At 31.1% G+C, this 20,827-nt stretch overlaps 6 protein-coding genes across 7 annotated transcripts; 2 read left to right on the top strand and 4 right to left on the bottom strand.

Moving 5' to 3' along the window:
• Window positions 1-189: 189 nt before the first annotated feature.
• LOC139093881 (glycerol kinase 2-like) lies at window positions 190-3,275 on the top strand. The gene is made up of 4 exons (XM_070644731.1): window positions 190-738; window positions 901-1,684; window positions 1,836-2,041; window positions 2,198-3,275. The coding sequence occupies exons 1-4, from the start codon at window positions 411-413 to the stop codon at window positions 2,521-2,523; spliced, it is 1,644 nt and encodes a 547-aa protein (XP_070500832.1). The 5' UTR covers window positions 190-410; the 3' UTR covers window positions 2,524-3,275.
• LOC139093880 (uncharacterized) lies at window positions 3,060-8,331 on the bottom strand. Of its 2 annotated transcripts, none has more exons than XM_070644729.1 (8): window positions 8,158-8,331; window positions 7,522-7,758; window positions 7,389-7,468; window positions 6,798-7,232; window positions 6,130-6,453; window positions 5,903-6,048; window positions 5,709-5,826; window positions 3,060-5,630 (listed from the first exon to the last, which is right to left on the bottom strand). In XM_070644729.1, the coding sequence occupies exons 1-8, from the start codon at window positions 8,234-8,236 to the stop codon at window positions 5,145-5,147; spliced, it is 1,905 nt and encodes a 634-aa protein (XP_070500830.1). In that variant the 5' UTR covers window positions 8,237-8,331; the 3' UTR covers window positions 3,060-5,144. The 2 variants fall into 2 exon arrangements, with proteins under 2 accessions (XP_070500830.1, XP_070500831.1); XM_070644730.1 differs by lacking the exon at window positions 8,158-8,331 and adding an exon at window positions 7,829-8,037.
• Window positions 8,332-8,888: 557 nt separating this feature from the next.
• On the top strand, window positions 8,889-9,878 carry Rrp4 (exosome complex component Rrp4). The gene is made up of 2 exons (XM_070644815.1): window positions 8,889-9,041; window positions 9,102-9,878. Exons 1-2 carry the CDS (start codon window positions 8,920-8,922, stop codon window positions 9,856-9,858), a joined length of 879 nt encoding a protein of 292 aa, XP_070500916.1. The 5' UTR covers window positions 8,889-8,919; the 3' UTR covers window positions 9,859-9,878.
• A 202-nt stretch (window positions 9,879-10,080) lies between these two features.
• Bub1 (Bub1 kinase) lies at window positions 10,081-15,633 on the bottom strand. The gene is made up of 9 exons (XM_070644799.1): window positions 15,520-15,633; window positions 15,123-15,240; window positions 14,850-15,060; window positions 12,359-14,790; window positions 12,112-12,232; window positions 11,800-12,047; window positions 11,637-11,733; window positions 11,411-11,580; window positions 10,081-11,353 (listed from the first exon to the last, which is right to left on the bottom strand). Exons 2-9 carry the CDS (start codon window positions 15,167-15,169, stop codon window positions 11,182-11,184), a joined length of 3,498 nt encoding a protein of 1,165 aa, XP_070500900.1. The 5' UTR covers window positions 15,170-15,240; window positions 15,520-15,633; the 3' UTR covers window positions 10,081-11,181.
• Window positions 15,634-15,759: 126 nt separating this feature from the next.
• LOC139093941 (zinc finger protein 761-like) lies at window positions 15,760-17,298 on the bottom strand. The gene is made up of 4 exons (XM_070644804.1): window positions 17,168-17,298; window positions 16,657-17,107; window positions 16,101-16,600; window positions 15,760-16,036 (listed from the first exon to the last, which is right to left on the bottom strand). The coding sequence occupies exons 1-4, from the start codon at window positions 17,294-17,296 to the stop codon at window positions 15,797-15,799; spliced, it is 1,320 nt and encodes a 439-aa protein (XP_070500905.1). The 5' UTR covers window positions 17,297-17,298; the 3' UTR covers window positions 15,760-15,796.
• A 147-nt stretch (window positions 17,299-17,445) lies between these two features.
• On the bottom strand, window positions 17,446-18,751 carry WDR79 (WD repeat domain 79). Its single transcript, XM_070644805.1, has one exon. The coding sequence runs from the start codon at window positions 18,688-18,690 to the stop codon at window positions 17,446-17,448; it is 1,245 nt and encodes a 414-aa protein (XP_070500906.1). The 5' UTR covers window positions 18,691-18,751.
• Between the last annotated feature and the right edge of the window lie 2,076 nt (window positions 18,752-20,827).

Raw genomic sequence — 20,827 nt, 5'->3', positions numbered from 1 at the left:
AAGGTAAATATTGACGTGTAATAAAAGTATATACTTAATAAATCCTCAGAAATTAATCTCTGCGCTTATCAATGGGAACAAAATTTAGTTAGTAAGAGTGCATTGATTCTCTTCTTATTCGTTGGATTTTTGTTATCAGTAAATTATCATTTATAGCGACAAAAATAATGGGCTGTATCTCAGATATTTTTGTCAGTCTAATTCCAACGGCTGTCGAGTGCTGTTTAAATTGATTTTTCTTTGCTTCTTTGTGGAGGCTCGTCATACATTCTTTCCTCGGCTATTTTGTGACGTAATTATTTGTTTATATTCTCGCTCAACACACGAAAAAAGCGAATATAAAAATTAATGTACAAATATTACTGTATTAGCTAATGATTAGTTAGTGATTTTAATTCGTTCGAGAAGCAATGAGTGCGACAGAACAGACAAAATTAATCGGTGTTATTGACGCTGGCAGTAATTCGGTTAAATTTGTTATTTATCAAATTCCAAATTTTAATCAAGTTTGTGCACATGAAATCGACATTGAACAGATATCACCAAAAGAAGGATATTTAGAACATAATCCAGAAGAGATTATTCAAGCAGTTAGAGAATCGGCCAAAGTTGCACTTCATTTATTACCAAATTATGGATTTACCAAAAATAATATATACACAATCGGAATAACAAATCAACGAGAAACGACTGTCCTGTGGAATAAGAAGACAGGGAAACCCTTGTATAATGCTATAGGTAGGAACGACAGTGTAAATATATTTATTTGGCACTGATCTTTCTCAATTCTTGACCGTGAATTTTATCATTTAACTTACATTTCACTTCTCTCTTTTTATTTTGTGCATGTATCTGTTTTTGTGCATCATTCATCTTCTACTCATAAATGTGTGCAAAAAGTATGGAAAGACACAAGAACAACGTCATCAGTTGACGAGATCATGGAAAAATTGTCTGTCAATCAGGATCATTTTCGAGAAATTTCAGGTCTTCCAATTTCCTCATTCGGATCAGCTTTAAAAATTCGCTGGCTTAAACGTTTTGTGCCGCAAGTTCGTGAAGCGTGCCGCGAAGGATTATGTTTATTTGGAACTGTAGATTCATGGATTGTATGGAATTTGATACGAGGTCTTCACGTTACAGACTGTACAAATGCATCGAGAACACTTTTAATGAATCTACAGACACTCAATTGGGATCCACAATTGTGTTTAGCTTTTTCAATTGATGAGAAAATCTTGCCTGTAATACGAAGCTCATCGGAAGTGTATGGAAAAATTAATGACGGAAGTGAACTTGATGGATTAATGGTTAGTTCAATAATAGGAAATCAACAGGCTTCATTGGTCGGTCAATTATGTTTTAAACCAGGACAAGCTAAAAGTACATACCGGTCAGGATGCTTCTTATTATGTAATATTGGTAACAAACCAGTTTTTTCACATCATGGCTTAGTCACAACTGTTGCATATAAATTTGGAAAGAATAAACCGGTTTATGCATTAGAAGGAAATATTGCCATAGCCGGTACCGCCTTAAAATGGTTAAAAGACAATTTAAAATTAATGAAAGATACGTCAGAATCAGAAATATTAGGTTCGACTGTGCCTACAACTGGTGATTGCTATTTTGTACCGGCTTTTAGGGGATTATTTGCTCCATACTATCAGAAAGAAGCTAGAGGGTAAGATAACAAAATTCCTGTACCTTAATTATTATTTCACGAATGATTAGTGAACTTATCTTATCAATTTGTGACATTTAGTAATGAAAATTGAAATTACACCAATTAACATCACTTTATTCATTTAGTGCCTTAATATTCTTAATTGCAGTGTAATCTGTGGTTTGACAGCTTTTACAACCAAGAATCATATCATTCGAGCGTCTTTGGAAACTGTCTGTTATCAAGTTAGCGATATAATTGAGGCTATGAAGAAGGATGCCGACATTCATTTGACAAAACTTCATGTCGATGGAAAGATGGCTGATAACAACTTATTGATGCAATTACAGGCTGATTTAAGCGGAATTCCCATATGTAAATATGCTTAATTGTCATTAATGAATGATGTCTGTATTTTAGGGATCTGTAAGAGATGTCCACCTGTCCCTTCAAAATATACAGACGTCAATAATGTCCTCAAATGCTTAATCATCACAAAATAATCTAATTGAATCTTTTAATCTATTATAGTACGTTCATTATCGGAAGACACTACAAGTTTAGGATGTGCAATTGCGGCAGCAAAGGGTGTTGACCTTATCGATTTACGTCCTGAAAATCGCGTATATTCAGTTAAAGTTCATCATGACACATACTTGCCAACAACAACAGCTGAAGATCGTCGTGCCAGAATTAAAAAGTGGAAGATGGCTGTTGAAAGAAGTTATGGATGGGTTGAGCATAAGAGGAGTGAGCAAATGACAAATGAGCGCTATGAATTGCTATCGTCTATACCATTCACGCTCTATCTTACAAGCTCGTTCTTTTTATTAGCGGCCTCAGAAATTTTTAAGTGAACTTAAGTTACGAATATATGTGATTTAATATGTGGCCATAGAATCCAGTCAGAGAGAAAGATTGATAGAAAGGAAATTTATTAGAGTTCAAAAATGAAATGTTGACTATGAATCGATATTTTAAATTAAATTGCTTTAATTGTATTGTTAGCCAAAAGACTTACTTAACATTATTGGTTGTTACTGTGCATAAAATTCATAAATCTGTGAATGGAATGTACTTATTTAGCGCAGATTCTTATATGGACAAGGATGGATTGTCAGTAATTGGTCTGTAGTCCGTCCTCATTATGTTGCGTATTACGTTTTACGTTACGTAAAATTTCAAATTTTCATTGACCGTTAATTTTTTAAATTTTATATTTCATAGAATTTGAATTTTTTTCTGTCGTTATATTTTCATTGGCAATTCAATCCTTTTTCCATGCTGAAGAAAATGCACTAATTTTAGTGGATACCATGTCTTCATTAGTTTTAAACAATTTTATGTTTTTCAAAATATTGTTATTTATTCATTTAAGTTTTCAAATTCTGCATCAATTTCTCTTACAAGTTTCTGTCTATATACTTTATTAATATTTTTTTTGTTGATTTTTAATGGGGAAAAGTTGTTTACAAGTCATCCAAAAAAAAAGTTGTTTATTAACTCCCAATTTAATTGAAACAGAAAAAAAAGTTGACGAAAAATAAAATAAGAAATAAGAAAACGTGTTCACACAGTTGATGATAAGGTGTAATTCCGTAAATGCAAAGTTCAATTTTTAATTCGTAAAAAATATCTCAAAATGATTTTCATTTTTTTCTGTTTCAGTCTAATTTTTATTTCTTATTTAGTTCAAAATAAGAAGAAGACGATTAAATAAAGCATATATATTTTTATTAGGTTTAAAGTCCATTGACTTGACGACTTATAAATTCAAAAATATTTGCCTGCCTCATCTATAAACTAAATTATTTTAATTTTATTATCATTATTCAATTTTTTTCTTCTTCTTCAACAAGATATTAAATTTCACTTTTCAATTCTTATTACTTTATGATATCATTGTGGTGTCTATTTACAACATTTCCTTGCATTACAATCGATGACAATGCACGATATTGGAATCGAACATTTGTGGTCATTAACTAGGGTTTCTGAAAAACCGCGTTTTTTCAAAACCGCGGTTTTGCGGTTTTCCAAAATTGTAAAAACCGCGGTTTTGCGGTTTTTTTGCGGTTTTCATAATTCATACAAATGTATGGGAATTTTCAAAAAATCGAAAATTTGATTTTTATGATTAAAATTATTAAAACTTTCTATTTCCCACTATTTTATTTAAATTTAGTTCCAAATTGCTTGTTAAATAGTTAAAAATAGTTTAAACTTATTTTTTAAAAATTACCTTCAAAATTGACTTTTTGAGAATTTTTTTCCATACAAAACGTGAAACTGCGGTTTTTTCTTTCAAAAACCGCGGTTTTTTAAAAACCGCGTTTTAGGCTAAAAAGTGCGGTTATGCGGTTTTCAGAAAACCGCTTTCAGAAACCCTATCATTAACTGGTTTGCAATTTCTATCTAATTTAATACTGTTAGCGGCAAAAATGTCACGTGATCATTGTGCATTTTTGGACAAGATCACGTAAATTTTAAATGCAACTCAATGTTTTCTATTCAAATTTTTTCAAAAATTTGATTTGTGCAACTTCCAATGAGATTTATTGACTAAACTTTGGTCAAAAAACTTTAACGATTCTTTGAAATTCAAATTTTGAACGGTTTTTTGGTATTCAAAATTCACCACTTTTCAGAGTTCAAAATTCAAATATTTTTAAGTTCAAAATAAACTGTTTTCAAAAATTCAGAATTTATCGTCTTGCAAAAATTCAAATTTTTCTTCGTCAAAATGAACTAAACTGAGATGAAATTGAATTACTGAACGACTTCAAAATTTGAATGTTTAACGAATTTTCAATGGAAAATTTAGTACCAAAATCCTGTTGTAACCGATTTCTCCGTTATCAGAGGAACTGAATCTAAGATTATCTGTCACTTAAACAATTATTAAGGTAGAAAATAAACAAAGCAATCAATTAGTCATAAAATACTTAATCAAAATTAAATTAATTCGCAAAAACGTTTCGCCTGACTTTAAAAATATCTCGTCAGCAATAAATGACGTCATGGAATGCACTTGTCGCGTTAAATTGTAAGTTTTATACTACTAGATGACTTGTTTCTTTGTTTTACGAATTTTTTGGCACGAAAAACTTGAACAATTTTTTTATTATTTCTCGATTATTAAATGCAGCATAAACATGAAGTTTGGCCTATTCACGGCTTTCATGTTACATTTTTTTTAACAAAATAATTGCTTATTAAAGCTCAACAATGATTAGGAAATTTGAATAATTTTTTTGGATTTTTTGAACGTTTCTTTTCTTCAGATTTTTAAGGAATTAAATATATATTTTTTATGCAATTATTGGAAGAAAGCAGAAAATTTCAAAAATTTTTAATTAAATTTTCTAGCAAAAATGTTTTTTTGGGGAAGAAAGCTAAAATGTCAAGGAGCTAATTATTGTGATTCCTAGACATTTAGCGACTCGACTGCTAGATTAATCGAATACATATGGATATGTTAATTACTTATTGTGCTTACACGATCCAAATTCATATCCCATGAATTTCTTAGCGGTCCAGTACCTATTACATTCTCAATTCCATTTGTTAACATATGTCCAAGTTGCTGTTGATACAGCAAATCATGTTCACTACGACTATTAATTTTATGCTTCTCAAATTGAAAATCGGCCTTTGTAAGCTCCAAATTGGCAATTGATTTACGATGATTAAATTGCGATTGATATAATAATGGAATTTGGTCCGTACGATGAAGACCGTTTGAACTGGCAAGGACTAAAGATGATTCCGTGTTGGAGTTCAAGAAAAGTTGATTCAGCAAATTTTTATTGTTCTTCATATTCTTGCTGTCCTTTCGGGCCAACTGATTATTATCCTCGTCTGTCTCTTCTTGCTCATTTGCTGTATTATCTACATTCTCAACTTCATAGAAATGCTTCATAAATGGAAGAATGTTTCGTGATTTCAGCAGTATGCTCCAATTCTACAAAGAAAAAGTCAGTTAAAATTTGAATTTTCAAAAACCGTTAAAATTTAAATTTCAAATATTAACAACACTCACCAAAATATTATACAGAATAGCAAAGACTGTTGGGAATGTATACGACTGAATATTTTCTAAAGCAACAACACCAATGAACCAACAAATTGCATACACTGGTTGGAAGAACAATGAGAACCTGTCGAAAAAGAGAATAAAAATAAATGTTAAGGGTTGCGTCACACAATAGTCAAAAAAACAAAATTATATCTCACTTTGTAGCACTCTTGAAATTTGTATAGTCACAACTGTTACTTGTTGTTGACGATGAGTCAGACATATCTGCCAATGACAGCTGACCCAAATCAAATTTAGAGTCATACAAATCTGTTTTTGATTTAAGGAAATTATCATCATGCGCCTAAAAATCACAAAACAAAAACAAAGAAGATGGGAAGGTCAGGTTTGACATCATTAGAATAAAGAATGTAAAGGAATTTACATGATCATCACAGCATTTGAGTTGCTGTGTTGTGAATGTTGACGTTTTCATGTAATAACTTGCCAAAATCTCCTTATCGCTTATACATTTGTCAATATTCTGTCCATTATTCATGATTATTCCCGTACTAATTCCATTGCTTGTTGAGTCTAAGATATCACGATTTTTATCTTTGATGTGCTTAAGACAAATTGTGCCGAGGATTGTTGTAAATACGATGAGTAGGAATATTGGTATGAGAAAGTTAATTATCATGTTTTTATGGATAGACATGAAGCAGTATTTTTGGTATTCTAAACTGTTTGATGATGCGGCATATGAGAACTAGAGCGAAAAGATAAAAGTTTAATGGGGCATTGTTAATTAAATTTATTGCTTATTTAAGAACATTTATGTGTGGTCGTTAAGGCTTTAAGTATGGTTTTTGACTGACTGGCATTATATCCAGCTTGTTGCACAAACAAATAAGTTCATTTAATTTCGGTTCATTAAAAAATTTAACTGTTGCAAATTTGAATTTTTGAAAACCGTTAAATTTTTTAAACCTTAAAATTCCGTTATACTTTATAGATTTTTTTCATCTTCAAAAATGCCCTTTAGCCTGCTTTAACCATCATTTAATGACACTTTTCAGCATTATTATTATCATTTCATGCTTATATACTCACCATGACATAAATAGCTGGTCCAACATATGCTATTAAGAGAATAAATCTCATTTTAAGCCGCAAATATTCATTAATTATTAAGTCGTAGATGATTGCAATGAATACAAAGCACCAAACGCTCGTTGTTAAGTATAAATAATGCAAGAGAAGAGCAATCATCTCACATCTCAAAGGATTTTTATTTGAGTGAACTCCAATGATGAAAAGAAGATTTGATAAGAATAGCATAATCAGGAGATTCATTGTGATTGGAAAGAAGGCATTTGATTTACGTAATCGTCGATTGCGAAGTGTGACAAGGATGATGGTGAGAATTTGAGCGCCAATAGCGAAACATGCTCCAATTATCACAATTCGTCTGCCGAGATCTTGCCAACTTCTCGGACTCTTTCCATAATAATAGATGAACATGATGGAATCGATGAAATCATGACCCTGTGGATGGAATTGACATAAAATTAGATTTAGAATAAATCATTGAATTGAATTTAGGTCAAGAATTGGAAATTTAATCTTAGGATTTAAAATAAATCCATAGGATTAAAAATTTAAACCTAGATAGTAAGATCCGCAATAGATTCAATCACTTACATTCAAATCGTCATTGTTCAAATCTTGTGTCTGATTGTTCCTCAGTTTATCCTTTCTCGATTGTCGTACACGAGTAGTGTCTAAAAACAGCACATATTCCATTAAATATTCATTTCAAGTACATTCAACTTACAGATTTTGATGATACTCTCATCATGTCGATCCCCAAATCTTGTTTTATTCAACAATCGTCGATGAAAAATTTCTGGATCTGGATAAATTTCCAAATTATCATCTTGTTGTTTCGTCTCATCAGGCGTCTTTATCTCGTCCGATAAGACATTTTTGGTCAAATCATAATCAAAGTCTGGCGATGCTGATTTATTGAAATCATTGATATATTTGCTCGAATATCCTTTTGATTTGGTTGCTATGAAAGAAAAAAAGAAGGAATCCTCATTAATTTTTATGACCAGAGTCGTCATTAACATCCCATTTACCTCCAAATACAAAAATAATGCACAAAAGCTTCACAGTTAGAAATAAAAAAGCTTTCATATTAAACTTTATTGCTTTTTTGCAAACTTAAAAGGCCAATTATTTAGTTAATATTAGTGCAGAATGCCACAGAATAATTTTGAAAATCGCACAATCTTTTCACATACGCCATGTTCAATTTTCACTTTGACACAAAAAAAAGGAACGGAATAAAGGCAAAAGAAAAATTTTTTCTTCTCTCAAACAGATTTTTTCGTGAGGATAAAAGCTGTTGAAGGAAAGATATTTATATGGTATGGTGGATGGGGTGTGTGGAAAATGTATGTATTACGTTTTGGATGCTGGCATTGAAAATGGTTGTTATTCTCTTTCTCACCCACATTTTCTCTCCTCAACACTACTTGCTGCATGGATCTCTCAAATTTATATCAGACTGTTTCATTTTCATATTTTTTCAATTGTTTCCTTTCATCTCGTGAATGATTATGCTCTCTCTTTTTGGAGTCTGGATGGATATTTTGATATAGAAAAGGATTTATATGATTAATTTTAAAATCATAAAAATACATAATTTTTAACGATTTTTTGAAATTTGAATTACTAGTTTTTGTAAACAAATCATTTTTTTAAAAATTTAAAATTCATTAAAAAACCTTTAAATTTTATGAAAGTACTTACTGGAAGTATTGATACATATAATGACGACTGTTTTCTTCATGTCTAAACTAATTTATTCTTTAAATTTACAAATATTGATGACTTTTAAGAAATTTTCTCGTTTTCAAAAATTATGATAATTTTGAGTGTATTTAGTGAAAAAAAAAATTGTCTTCACATTTTTTAAATTTCGCTTTACCGTTAAATTTGAACTTGAAAATTTGCAAAAAAAGCTCCGATTCTTCATTAATTTACAATCAGCTGAATCTATTATTCCAATATTTATAAATGAATCACGTCAATATGAAGTTATCCTTCAAGAATAACTAAATTTTCTCATTTCAAACTGTCAATTCAAAATCTCAAGCTTAGCGTATTTTTGCATATCAAACTCAAAATTCTATACATGACATGTGATTTTTGTTGACATCAAAACATGGCAAACGTTAAAATAAATTTAATAATAAATAAGCCAAAATACTCGGCGCATATAGAAGAAAGTAATTGCAGAATCTTCACAACCGGTGAGGTCATCACAGAGCAAAAGGATTTCATGAGGTAATTACAAACATCCAGAAATATCAACAAAAATGTAATCCAGTAATTTTGTATTTTTAGAGGACATGGAACTTACCTGGAAGACGGTTTCATCAAATCATCAGTTGTTGGAGTAGTAAAACAAATTAATAAGCTGATTTCAGTCGTTCCATTAAAAAGTAAATATGTGGGAGAGATTGGCGATGTTGTGGTCGGAAGAGTTACAGAAATATCTAAGAAACGATGGAAAATAGACACAAATTCCAGACTTGATTCAGTCCTGCTTATCTCATCAATTAATTTACCTGGTGGTGAATTGCGGCGAAGAAATGCCGAAGATGAACAAAGTATGAGAAAATTGCTACAAGAAGAGGATTTACTATCTGCGGAAGTACAAAACGTCTATACCGACGGAAGTCTATCATTACATACGAGAAGTTTAAAGTACGGCAAACTGTCACAAGGAATTTTAATATCAGTCTCACCTTCATTAATTAAACGACGTAAAAATCACTTCCACAATCTTCCTTGTGGAGTTTCAGTCATTATCGGCAACAACGGATACATTTGGGTTGCACCGATCGTCAATGTCGAGGAACAAGGAGGAGGTGGATTTGCACAATGTTTAGATCCCATCTCAAAAGGTGATCGAGAGACAATTGTGAGAGTTAAAAACTGCATTCAAGCCTTATCAGCATGTTATGTTATGATTTATGATACCAGCATTATGTACGCGTATGAAGAATCTATGAAATATGATGTCAAGGAACTTCTCAATCAAGATACGATGTATGAAGTTGGATTTAATGCTAAACAGAGAATTTTACAATTGGAATAAATATTTTTTTATGAAGTTAATTATTGGTTATTTGATTTTTATGTGATTTAAGGATATAGACATTGGATGCTAATTAAAACCGTTAATTTTGAAATTTTCAAAAAAAATTGAATGTCAATTCAAAAAATTTTTGACCGTTAAAATTTTCAAATATTTTTTGGTCGTTAATTTTTGAATTTCGTTTAATTGCATAGCTGAAAGTAACAAGCAAAACAATCAGTCTCTCATTAATAATTGTAATTTTTTATTTCTTGTTCTTATGTAAACTAAGAAGAAGATTACACATAAGGATAAATTACTTAATGTGATATTAACAATTCTATACATTTGTTGATTACATTCATTAAAAGTTAGTGTTGACAGGATTCTGCAATAATATTACTTCCATTGGATTTGGATAGATAAGGTGGATAAATCAATAAATTAAAAAAAAAACTGTCTTTTACAAAAAAATTCAATGACTGCCTATTGTAAGAGTTAGCATAATTAAATTTAAGGACTTCTAAAGATTAAAAAATTTTCTAAGTTTTCAAACTTTTTTTTCATTCTTTGGATTGCATGAGGAATTAAATATAAATTTTTAAAAAACCTAATGTCGGTGTAATGTCTGTACTCGTTGTGTATTTTGAGAGTCTACATCTCTAATCATTGAGAATAAAATCGCCTTTGGCACGACATTACTTGGGGAAATTAAACATTTTCTGCTTTTTTTAGACTATCTATCACACTTTATATTCTAAAATATAGTTTAACTTATTTGATTTTTTTTTTTGCAGATGTCAAATTTTCTTGCGCATTTTCCCAAAGCTGATGTCAGTTATTTTTTGAAAATTTTTGACTGATAATTTTGAAATTTATTTTTGACCGTACTTTTTCAAATATTTTTTGGCCGTTAATTTTTAAATATATTTTGACCTTTAATTTTTCAGATATTTTACAAAATTCCCTCAGCTATTTTCATATCAATTATCTACTGATTATGTGCAGAAAATGCGCTTTTGTCGGTCACTTGTGACCATGTCTAATCTAATTTTCCTGTGCTCGTTTCATTTATATTAAATTTATAGTTTTACAGAGAATAAAATTGAAAAAAGATTCATTTAATTTTTTTTTTGTGTTCAGATAACTTGTTTTTTTCGTCGAGTTCTCAGAATTCAGTCTCAAACTTCTCTTGTAACTCGTTTTGAAATTCACGCGAAATAAACAATTCATTTTATCGCCATTTTCAGTCAGTCAGTCTGAGCATAAATAAGTATTTTGCATTGAAATTACATTAATATTTACAACTACCTATTCAAAACATGATTATGCATGATTTTAAGCTTAACGTTTTCTTATCAAATTGCTAACAGTTCTAATATTTTTGCTCAGTTCATTCTCATTAATTTCTCGATCAACGTTTGCTTTTAGTTGACGTACGCTTGGCAAACTCTTGCTGTCCTTAATGTTCAATAACTTCGAGAAGACATCAGTCCATAATGTTTTATTGAGATATCTGTAAATATATGAATATGAAATAAGTCTCAGCTATAAATATGACAATGTTGCTTACCTTGGGAACTTCTGTTTTATATCCCAAACACCGAATTTCTTGTTTACTTGCATGTATTCACCGAACAACATAACATGAATAGTTCCAGCAATGCAGAACAAATCCGTTTGGTACGACCACAATCTACCTTCGCGCATTTCACCGCACGTAAATCCATCAGTTTCAATAATCTAAACAGAGCAACAAGTTAGTCATGAACATCCACTTTTATAGGCATGAAAATTACCTTTCTAAATTCTTGACCTTCCTTAAAAAGTGTCATGTCAATTGCACATCCGAAATCAATGAGTCTTAGACTCGGAATATGAGTATCCATGGATGGTCTGAAGAAAGTAAATAAAAAAATAGTCAATAAACATTTTAGGGACACAAAAAAGCAATAAACTTACAAAGTCATAAGTAAAAAATTGTCAGGCTTAATATCCGCATGAATAATTTTACAGTCGTGCAAATGAGCAACAATATTAAAAATTTGACTGGTAAAGTGCATCACTAAGCTCTCATGCATGACTTTTGTCGTTGCTTGACGAACACGATTGTTAATGTCAAGTAGAGATCCATATTGTGAAAATTCTGATATTAGTACGCTTGCATTTGGTGCTATAACTGCAGCAGTAATTGTCATGAATCCAGTGAGCTAGTTAAAAGTAAAAAAAATCATTAATTCATCAAAAATTTGACTTTATTAATAAATAACTTACGATATCAGCATTTTTAATGCGCTTTTTGACTTCTGTACAAATGTATAACTCCCATGTAGCCATATTTGATGGTCTTTGATATTTAAGAGCCACAGCAGTTCCATCTGTTGTATTAATTCCACTAAAAAATAATCATATTGTTAACGAACTTTTCAAATTCAAATGAACTGAACTGAACTAAACTTTAAGATTACTGAACGAGAAAGAAAACAAAATTCAAATTAAAAAAGTACGTTAGAATACTTACCGATACACAGCTCCATAAGATCCTCTTCCAACTTCCTTTTCAATCTGATAAGTAGCATCACTGATCGGAACAGTTTGATTTTTGATTATTTTTGGCAAGTTTGTATTTGTAACTAAATAATCGGATGTATTTTCACGATTTGGGAAGTTTAGTTTAACTAAGAATGCACGACACAATTCCGAATGGAAAGGATCAATATCACGTTTCTTCATATGCTCATCAATCGTTGCCAATGCCTTTTCCATACGACGACTCTTAAAATCATCATCATTATCAGCTTGAAAGAATGAATTTTGATCGCCACAGAATGAGGATCTGCTGTCATCATTAATATTTGATGAAAATGAGCTTTGATTCTTAAGGAATTTATAGCTGCTGATCGGTGTCGATGTCTTGCTTGCTGGTGGCTTCTTAATAGGTGTAATACATCCATTAAAGTTGATCTTACTGAACGAATGCTTTTGATTATCTCCATTTTGAACAGATGAACAGCTATTAGTTGCACTAGGCATGAACTGTGTATTTTCACCATCATATGATCTCACAATCTCCTTCTTAACCTGCTTCTTTTTCGCACTGCTGATTGACGACGACGTCGATGACGGCTCTAATGGCGCTTCCTTTATCTTTGCATTTGTTATCGATGAATTTGAATTTGATTCTGAATTTATGATTGTCGTTGTCTTTTCTTTACGGAACTTGATTGTTATTTTTTTATCACGTGATTTGCCATTCGATGAGAAACTTATTGTACTGGCTTCAATCTGCTCCTCTAAATCATCCAACATATATGATGTGACAATTGTTGGAATTTGTTCCTCTTCTTCCTCAGCTTCTTCACTTTCACTTGCTTCATATTCATCTTGTGAGCTGTTTTCATGTGATTCATTCTCAATAATTGGTTGCTGTAGCATTTTTGGATCAATTTCAGCTTGATGATCAATCAAATACTCAACATCTTGATAGTCAGGATCTTGGAAATTTGGTTTTTGTGCCACTTGATGAGTTGGCTGTTGTTGAATATTAACAGGAATAGTATTTTGGCTTTGCGGTGGGGTTGGCTGATTATAAGGATGTTGAATTTGTGGCGGAGGCTGCATTTGATAATTCATTGTATGCTGTGCTTGATAATTCATGTAATATTGCTGTTGCATGACACTCTGCTGATGATAATTTGGAGAATTTGAGTAGCTTTGTGGACTTTGTTGATATCCAGCATAATGTGTCTGATATTGATGATCATGTGCATAGGAATATTGTGGACTGTTTTGGTAATTTTGGTGATAATAAGCATTAGCATAATTCGCTGGACTATGATGGTAATTCCATCTTTGTTGTTGCTGCATTTGATATGCTTCTCGTTGTCTCTGAGCCTCTTGTTCTGCTTTCATATGCTGTGCTTCCTGTTCCTTTCTCATTTGTTCATCACGTAGTCTCCTCGCATCAGCTTCTTGCCTTAATCTATCTTGTTCCTGTCTCACTCTTTCTTGTTCCTGTCTGATTCGTTCTTGCTCTTGTCTAACTTTTTCCTGTTCCTGCTTTATTCTCTCCTGTCTTAACCTTTCTTGTTCGAGATGTACTCTTTCCTGTTCCTGACGAATTTTCTCCTCATTTTCATGCTGTATTCTAAGTTCTTCCTGTCTTCTCTTTTCATCCATTCTCAAACGCCATTTATGTCCTTTTAATTCTTCAAGACTATATTCACGTCCATCGCCAGGATAAACTAAATGTTTTGGATAGAAACATCGTCTATTTTGATCGTATGGCTCTTCGAGACATAGTGGACCATTCCATTGATCATGTGAGTTTCGAGAGAAATTGACAAAGTTTTGTGGCATTTGAAAACCATGCTCGAATGTAAAATTTGTCGGTTGCTGAGTTTGTTGCTGTTGTGTCTGTTCCTCAGAAGCTGCTGGATATACATTAGAATTATCATAGACATAATTTAAGGATGAGCTAATAGCATAAGCTGGATCATTTGAGTAATTATTATAATCTGGATATTGCTGGACATTATTATTATTTGTATTTGGCATGGCATTCGAGCTTGTAGCTTGTCCATTATATTGCTCTTGTGAGTACGAATCAGTTCTCATTCTTTTGGCTGAAATTTGATTTTGATGAGGCGATAATGACGTAATTTGTTGTCGTTGTTCCTCTAACGATGAAATTGTCCTTTTCTTTGATGATTCATCATTATACAGCATACGCTGCGCCACCGAAAAGCGGAAATTCTTTTGAGCAGTCTCGAGTTCATACAAAGGTTCAGCCTTTAATTGAATTCCTAAATTGTAAATTGATTCTGCCTGCTTAAAATGATTTGCTGAATTGTAGTAATGAGCCCAGCCGATGTAAAAAGCTGCAACTTTAGTTCCAACACCCTGTTGATACAATATCTTGTAAAGGTTCAATGGATTCGGCTGGAAGTCGATCTAAAAATTGAATTAACAAATTAGTTATAGCATTAAGAAGCCATAAAAGAGGAACTTACATATTTAATCCACAACTTGACCATCCGAAGATCCTGCTTGTAATTTTCGTACTTATCGTACATAGACAGACAATGTTCAACAGATTTTCGAAACTTCGATTCCAATCCAATCCGATACGTTGACAAATTCGATTCCAGCCAGCAAATGTAAGAAAACCAGAGATCCAAAGGATCTTGTCCATTATAGGAATTGATTGCATGTTCCCATTGTCTATAAAAACATAAACTGGTTAGATATCCTTGAGAAAATTAATAAAATTCACTTTCACTTACCCGATTTCATTTTGAAGCAAAGAAACAACCTCATTTCCAGGATTCATTCTGTCTTATTCTCTTATTAGATTTTCCACATTAATATGTTCAATGAAAAATCGTATCCTTCAGTCTCTTGCTGGATTTATGGAATGAGAATATGTAGAATTTTTAGAAATTTCTAGAATAAGTTTTTTTTATGTTTAAAATAATTTTTCATTAATGACTAATGAAAAAATCACAACAAAAACATAAAAAAATAGGACATAAAATCATATCAACAGAATTTCCCAAGGATAAAATTTTATGATGAATCAGAAAAAGTTATGTGCAACTTTTCATCATCAAAAAAATCACTTTTCTTCACGATTTTATATTAACTTTTTTGTATTAACACATAATTTACACTTGATATTACCTAAATATATCAAATTTATGGGAGAAATTGCAAGATTTAAGCCTTAAATATATTAATTAAAAAATACAGAATTTTACTTGAAGGGGATACACTTTACTCAAAAATTCGTATTTGTGTGCCCCTTTGCGATGAAAAATTTGAATTTTTTTTCTTAACGGTTTTTATGCTTTGACGCACGTGCATCGTTTTAACAATTATGTTTTTGTTTTTAAAATTTTTAACTTTATTTCAATGCTTCCTTGACACAATTTAACAATAATTAACAAAATTAAATTTATCACGTAGCTGGTAATTTATGACATTTCTTTTTATGCTTACTAATGCATGATCTATCGCCGGTTCTAAAGTTACATGCTTCAAAATCACATGCAAATGGTTTTAAGCCTTTATGACTGTTCAAATGTGAATCAAGTGAATGTTTAAATCCAAACGATTTATTGCAAATTTCACACAAAAATTTCTTTATTTTCTCATGTTGAACTCTTATGTGCTTTAGTAAGGACGTGCTGCTTGCCATCTAGACGAAATAATGATACACAAATATGTAAAGCAACAACTACAAATGTATTGTCTCTATTTACCTGTTTATTGCAGAATTTACAAATATTTGAATTTTTGTGCTTGTGGTGATAGTGGATGATCCACTTAGATCGAGTTTCATAGACTTGTTGACATATTTTGCACTGATATCCATTTTCTACGGCATCCACAGACGAATCATTTAATGTATTTTTGCTCTTTTTTAATCCGCGACAATGCTTCTTGTGGACTCTTAATTCTGAATCGAATGTGAATCCCTGTTGACATTCTGTGCATTTTACTGGCGGTTCTACATGGTGTGCTCTATAAAGATGCAAATTCAGTCCAACTTGTGTCGAATATTGAGCATTACAACTTTCATAGGAACACACAAAATTTCTTATTTTTAGGTGGAACGATTTTATGTGACGTTGAAGATTAATCTTAAATTTAGTATTGTAGCTGCATAGATCACAGATGTATGGATAATATGAATCAGTATGTTCTATCCGAAGATGACTTTCAAGTAGATTTTTGAACCTAAAGGACCTCCCACAAGTGGCTGTAAAAAGTATAATTAATTGACATGAACTAAGAATGTTATATAGAGTAGCTTACAGCATAAAAATCTATATCCAAATTTATGATATCTTAAGTGTGACTCAAAGGAAAAGGCAGTTTGCTTCTTGGTATTACATATTGGACATACTTTCGGATCATTTTGATGATCTCTTCTAACATGGATGTCTTTTTCTGATATCAAGTCGAAGTACTTGTTGCATATAAAGCATTCATAGTCCTGTTCTTGTGGAATTTTTTGATTCTTAGTCTCATTGCTTAGTTCCTTAGATTTTCTACTGGACTTCCTTTTTGGTGATTTGTTTCTTAACTTTAAGATTGCTTCTTGAACTATCACCGCTGGATCATCACTTTTGGTAGCATCAACAACAGGTTGCTTCCTTAATATATCATCACTAAGCAGGCAATTGACTTTAAAATCATAAGCAACGTCTAAATTTTCTGAGCATAAAGAGCATATTTTATGTGGAAATCCATCATCTTCTGTTATCTGTAATAAAGATTAGTCAAATAATTTCACAAACCCAATCAAGCAAGTCAATTCCTTTACATATAATCCAGTAACATGATTTATTTTTTCAGCATAATTTTTTTCGTCTTTCACGAAAATTTCAAATTTTAAACAATTTACATCGTTATTTAAACAAATCCTGCAGGTGTCTTCATAGTTTTTAGACATTTTTGATCACTCCGAACCTTTATATTCACTCATAAAGCATAATTAACACCGCATTAAGTCAGAAAACTTAAATATTTTAAATGTCAGGAATTTCAGGATTTTTAAATCAGAAAACTTGTTTACTTTGATATTCAAATATTATTTGACGGTTATTCAGCTTGTCCAATCCACCATAAAACTAGTGAATTTTCAATAATTTCCTCAGTTTTCTCATCGATGTCAAGGTCATTTCCATATTTAAATTGTCCAGAGCATGTAGCAAGGACTGGTAAATAAGGATGTAAGCTGATTCCTGAGCATGCATCACTATGCAGTGCATATTGGTTCTCTTTTGGAAAATCATTCTCATCTAAATCGAATAGACTCCATGCATGCACGATTCCTCTTGTGTCTCCTGATATCAGCCAATTAGAGTTGTACGATAAATCGAATTGTACTTTTTGATTTGTGTCTACACGTCTAGTAAATCTGTACAAAGGAAGTGATCTGTTTCGCATATCCCACATTAATAAATTTGAGTCCTTTCTGCTGCCTGATATGAGATAGTCACCATTGGTAGAGAATTTCAAATATGTCACACCTTGCTTATGTCCAATTAATGTGTCTGTGACTAAATAATCTCGGCTATCTATTAAACTTATCGTCTTATTCCAACTTCCAGCTGCAATTTCGCTACTGTAATAATTTGATGCAATGCATGATGTAGCTTGTTTTAGAGGAATTGTGTCATAGTCTCTGCCAGGAACTGAAGTGCTAAATACGACAATTCCCTTCTTCATTCCACCATAAATTAGAGATCCATCAGCTGAGAAACATACACTTAATGCTGCATCAAGTTCATCAGCATTATCATAAGCTCTATATGATGATTTGTAATTTCCATTAAATGCATCGTACAGCTTAATTGGTTCATTTTGGCAGGAAGCGATGAAGAAGGTCGTTGTATCGTCCATGGAATTCAAGATTGGATTAAAACAGAAATCATAAATGTTTGTTGCACATTTCACCGTAATCACTGGCTTTAATACATTTATGTCACGTTCCTTGCTTATTGATTCCTTTCCATAAATGTCCTGTGGAAGTTCAAATATCATAAGACCTTTAGCATTTACGGCAGTCAATAAACAGGTTCCATCAGCACTCCATGTTGCTCCTTGAAAATAATGTTGATTTGATGTGTTAGGTATCGTGATTTTTGATAGTTCCACTACTTCCTTTTTATCAAAATAATGCTTTTCCTTCTCATTTAATACAGCAACATAATCTTTTTCATTATTTTCCACATTTTCCTTGTCACTTTCCTTCATTTCAACATTCTCAGTCTCTTCCTTTTCAACTGTCTCGTTCTGTTCAACCGTCTCGTTCTGTTCATCTGTTGCTTCCTCTACTTCCATTGTTATTGCTAAATTTTGGCTTATTTTGTTAAAATTCAATAAATTCACCGGTTGTTTACAAATGGATCTGTTCAGAAAAATCTGAAAAATTTGAATTTATCAACACGTGATTTTTAAATTTAACGGTTTTTCATTACTTCAAATACGAATGCGAGTCAAGTGAAGTTTAATATGCACTGAAGCTAATTGTAGCTGGAGAGCTTACAAATTGATGAAATTAGTCTTAAATAATGTGATCTTAATCTTTTCAGGGTTTAAAAATATTATAAGGGGAAAACAACTATAAAAGGCGAAATCGACTAATTATGACGGCAAATTCAATTTAAATTCAAAATGACCGTTGAATAATTCTCAACATAAATAATTTGTTTATCAATTTTCAATCAATTCAAAGACCACACGACAAGCAAAACAACACAAAATACACATCAATAGATGATTTACATGCAGCCATTCTCAATTCAAAGTAGACAATTAGTCATCGTCAATATAAAACACATTAAACGAATTCTATAGTCAACCAAATTATGCAAATTGTACAGCAGTAGCAAGAAAATGATCCCTTAATGTGACTTTTTGCGCATCAACATTCAAATCGATACGTAGGTAGGAGAAAATAAACAACAATATATATTACAATTTATACTTTTGAGATCACGTGTTGTTCATCAATTCATCAATTTATTATTCATTATTTTTTTGTGTCTGCATATCTGTTTCTGACGATACCTTTTATTTTATTTTATTTTCAGTCGATCGCAATTTTTTTTTTTTATTTCTATCATCATCGGCCAAGTTCAAGATTACCGAGTGAATCGAGAGAGGAAGGCCTTTTTTTTTGTTGTATGTAGTATGGAGATATATTCAGTGGAAAGAAACGATCAATGCAAAAGGCAAAGTCAAGTTTATTGTGTGTGTATAGGAAAAGAAAGCATTTTTTTACAACACAAATCACTGACCCCATTTTCTTTTTTAATACGAATCAAATTCATTTTTTTTTTTATTTTATTATTATAGTTTTGTTTTACAAAACGAACAAATATAAAGTTTTATGTTGCCTTTTAAATTCAATTAAGAAATATAAAAAAAAAGAATTATATGTAAAATTGATGTCTTTTGAATTACCATTAATAGTCATTAATAGTCATTTAATTGAATTCTCATGAAAAAAAAAACTCAAATTAGATTGCCAAAAAAGAAATTATCAATATTGAGGAAATAGCTTTAAAGCATCTGAAATTTGTGTCTAAAACGCATTATTGAATTTAAATATATTTTGCACATCCTTAAAGGATTTTTTGAAATTTTAATTTAAAGCATTTTAAAAGCTTAAATTTAACGGATTTTCAAAATTCAAATTTAAAGAGGGTTTTAAAATTCAAATTAACCGAATTTTCAAAATTCAATTTTAACGAATATTCTAATTTAACGAAAATTTAAGAGTTTGTCAAAATTCAATTTTAACGAATTTTCAAAATTCAAATTTATTCAATTTTCAAAATTCAAATTTATTCAATTTTCAAAATCCATATTTAACGAATTTTTAAAATTTAAATTTAACGAGGTTCAACATTAAAATTCAACGGATTTTGAAAATTTAAATTTAACGAATTTCAAAAATTTAGATAAACTGAATAAAAATGAACTTTGGATTACTGAACAATTTAAACGAACTTTTTTTCAAAAGCTTCAAAAATCCAAAACTTAATTTAAAATCAGCAAAAATCCCATGACTCTAACATATGGCACTAAAACCCCAACAGACACAATGACTAATATGAAAGTAGCATCAGATTAGCTTTAAAGATGCTCGCCAAAATAAATCTAACGGTATTGTAAATCAATTGACATCGAATCGACGAAAAAAAACTTTTACTTTTTACCTCAAATCGGAAGCTATTTGCATGGTTCGATATTGATTCTTCTCTGTTTGACTAAATATCAATCATATATTAGGAATTTAGGCTAAATTGACCTTAATATTAGTCATTAAATGAATATAATTATCCTATTTTGGATATACATGCACTCTAAGAATATTACTGTGTTAAGTCATGTGCTATAAAATTTCCCATACCTGCTCATGCTTAATGAGAATTGATCGTCAAGCAGATGTTAATATTTTAGGTAATGCTGA

The sequence above is a fragment of the Chironomus tepperi genome, unplaced genomic scaffold (assembly GCF_022539635.2).
Source record: "Chironomus tepperi strain 1889 unplaced genomic scaffold, CSIRO-AGI_Ctep_v1 contig_346, whole genome shotgun sequence".
Lineage (NCBI taxonomy): Eukaryota > Metazoa > Arthropoda > Insecta > Diptera > Chironomidae > Chironomus > Chironomus tepperi.
The sequence above is the reverse complement of the archived record's forward strand: the minus strand, read 5'-3'. Positions and strand labels throughout refer to the sequence as shown.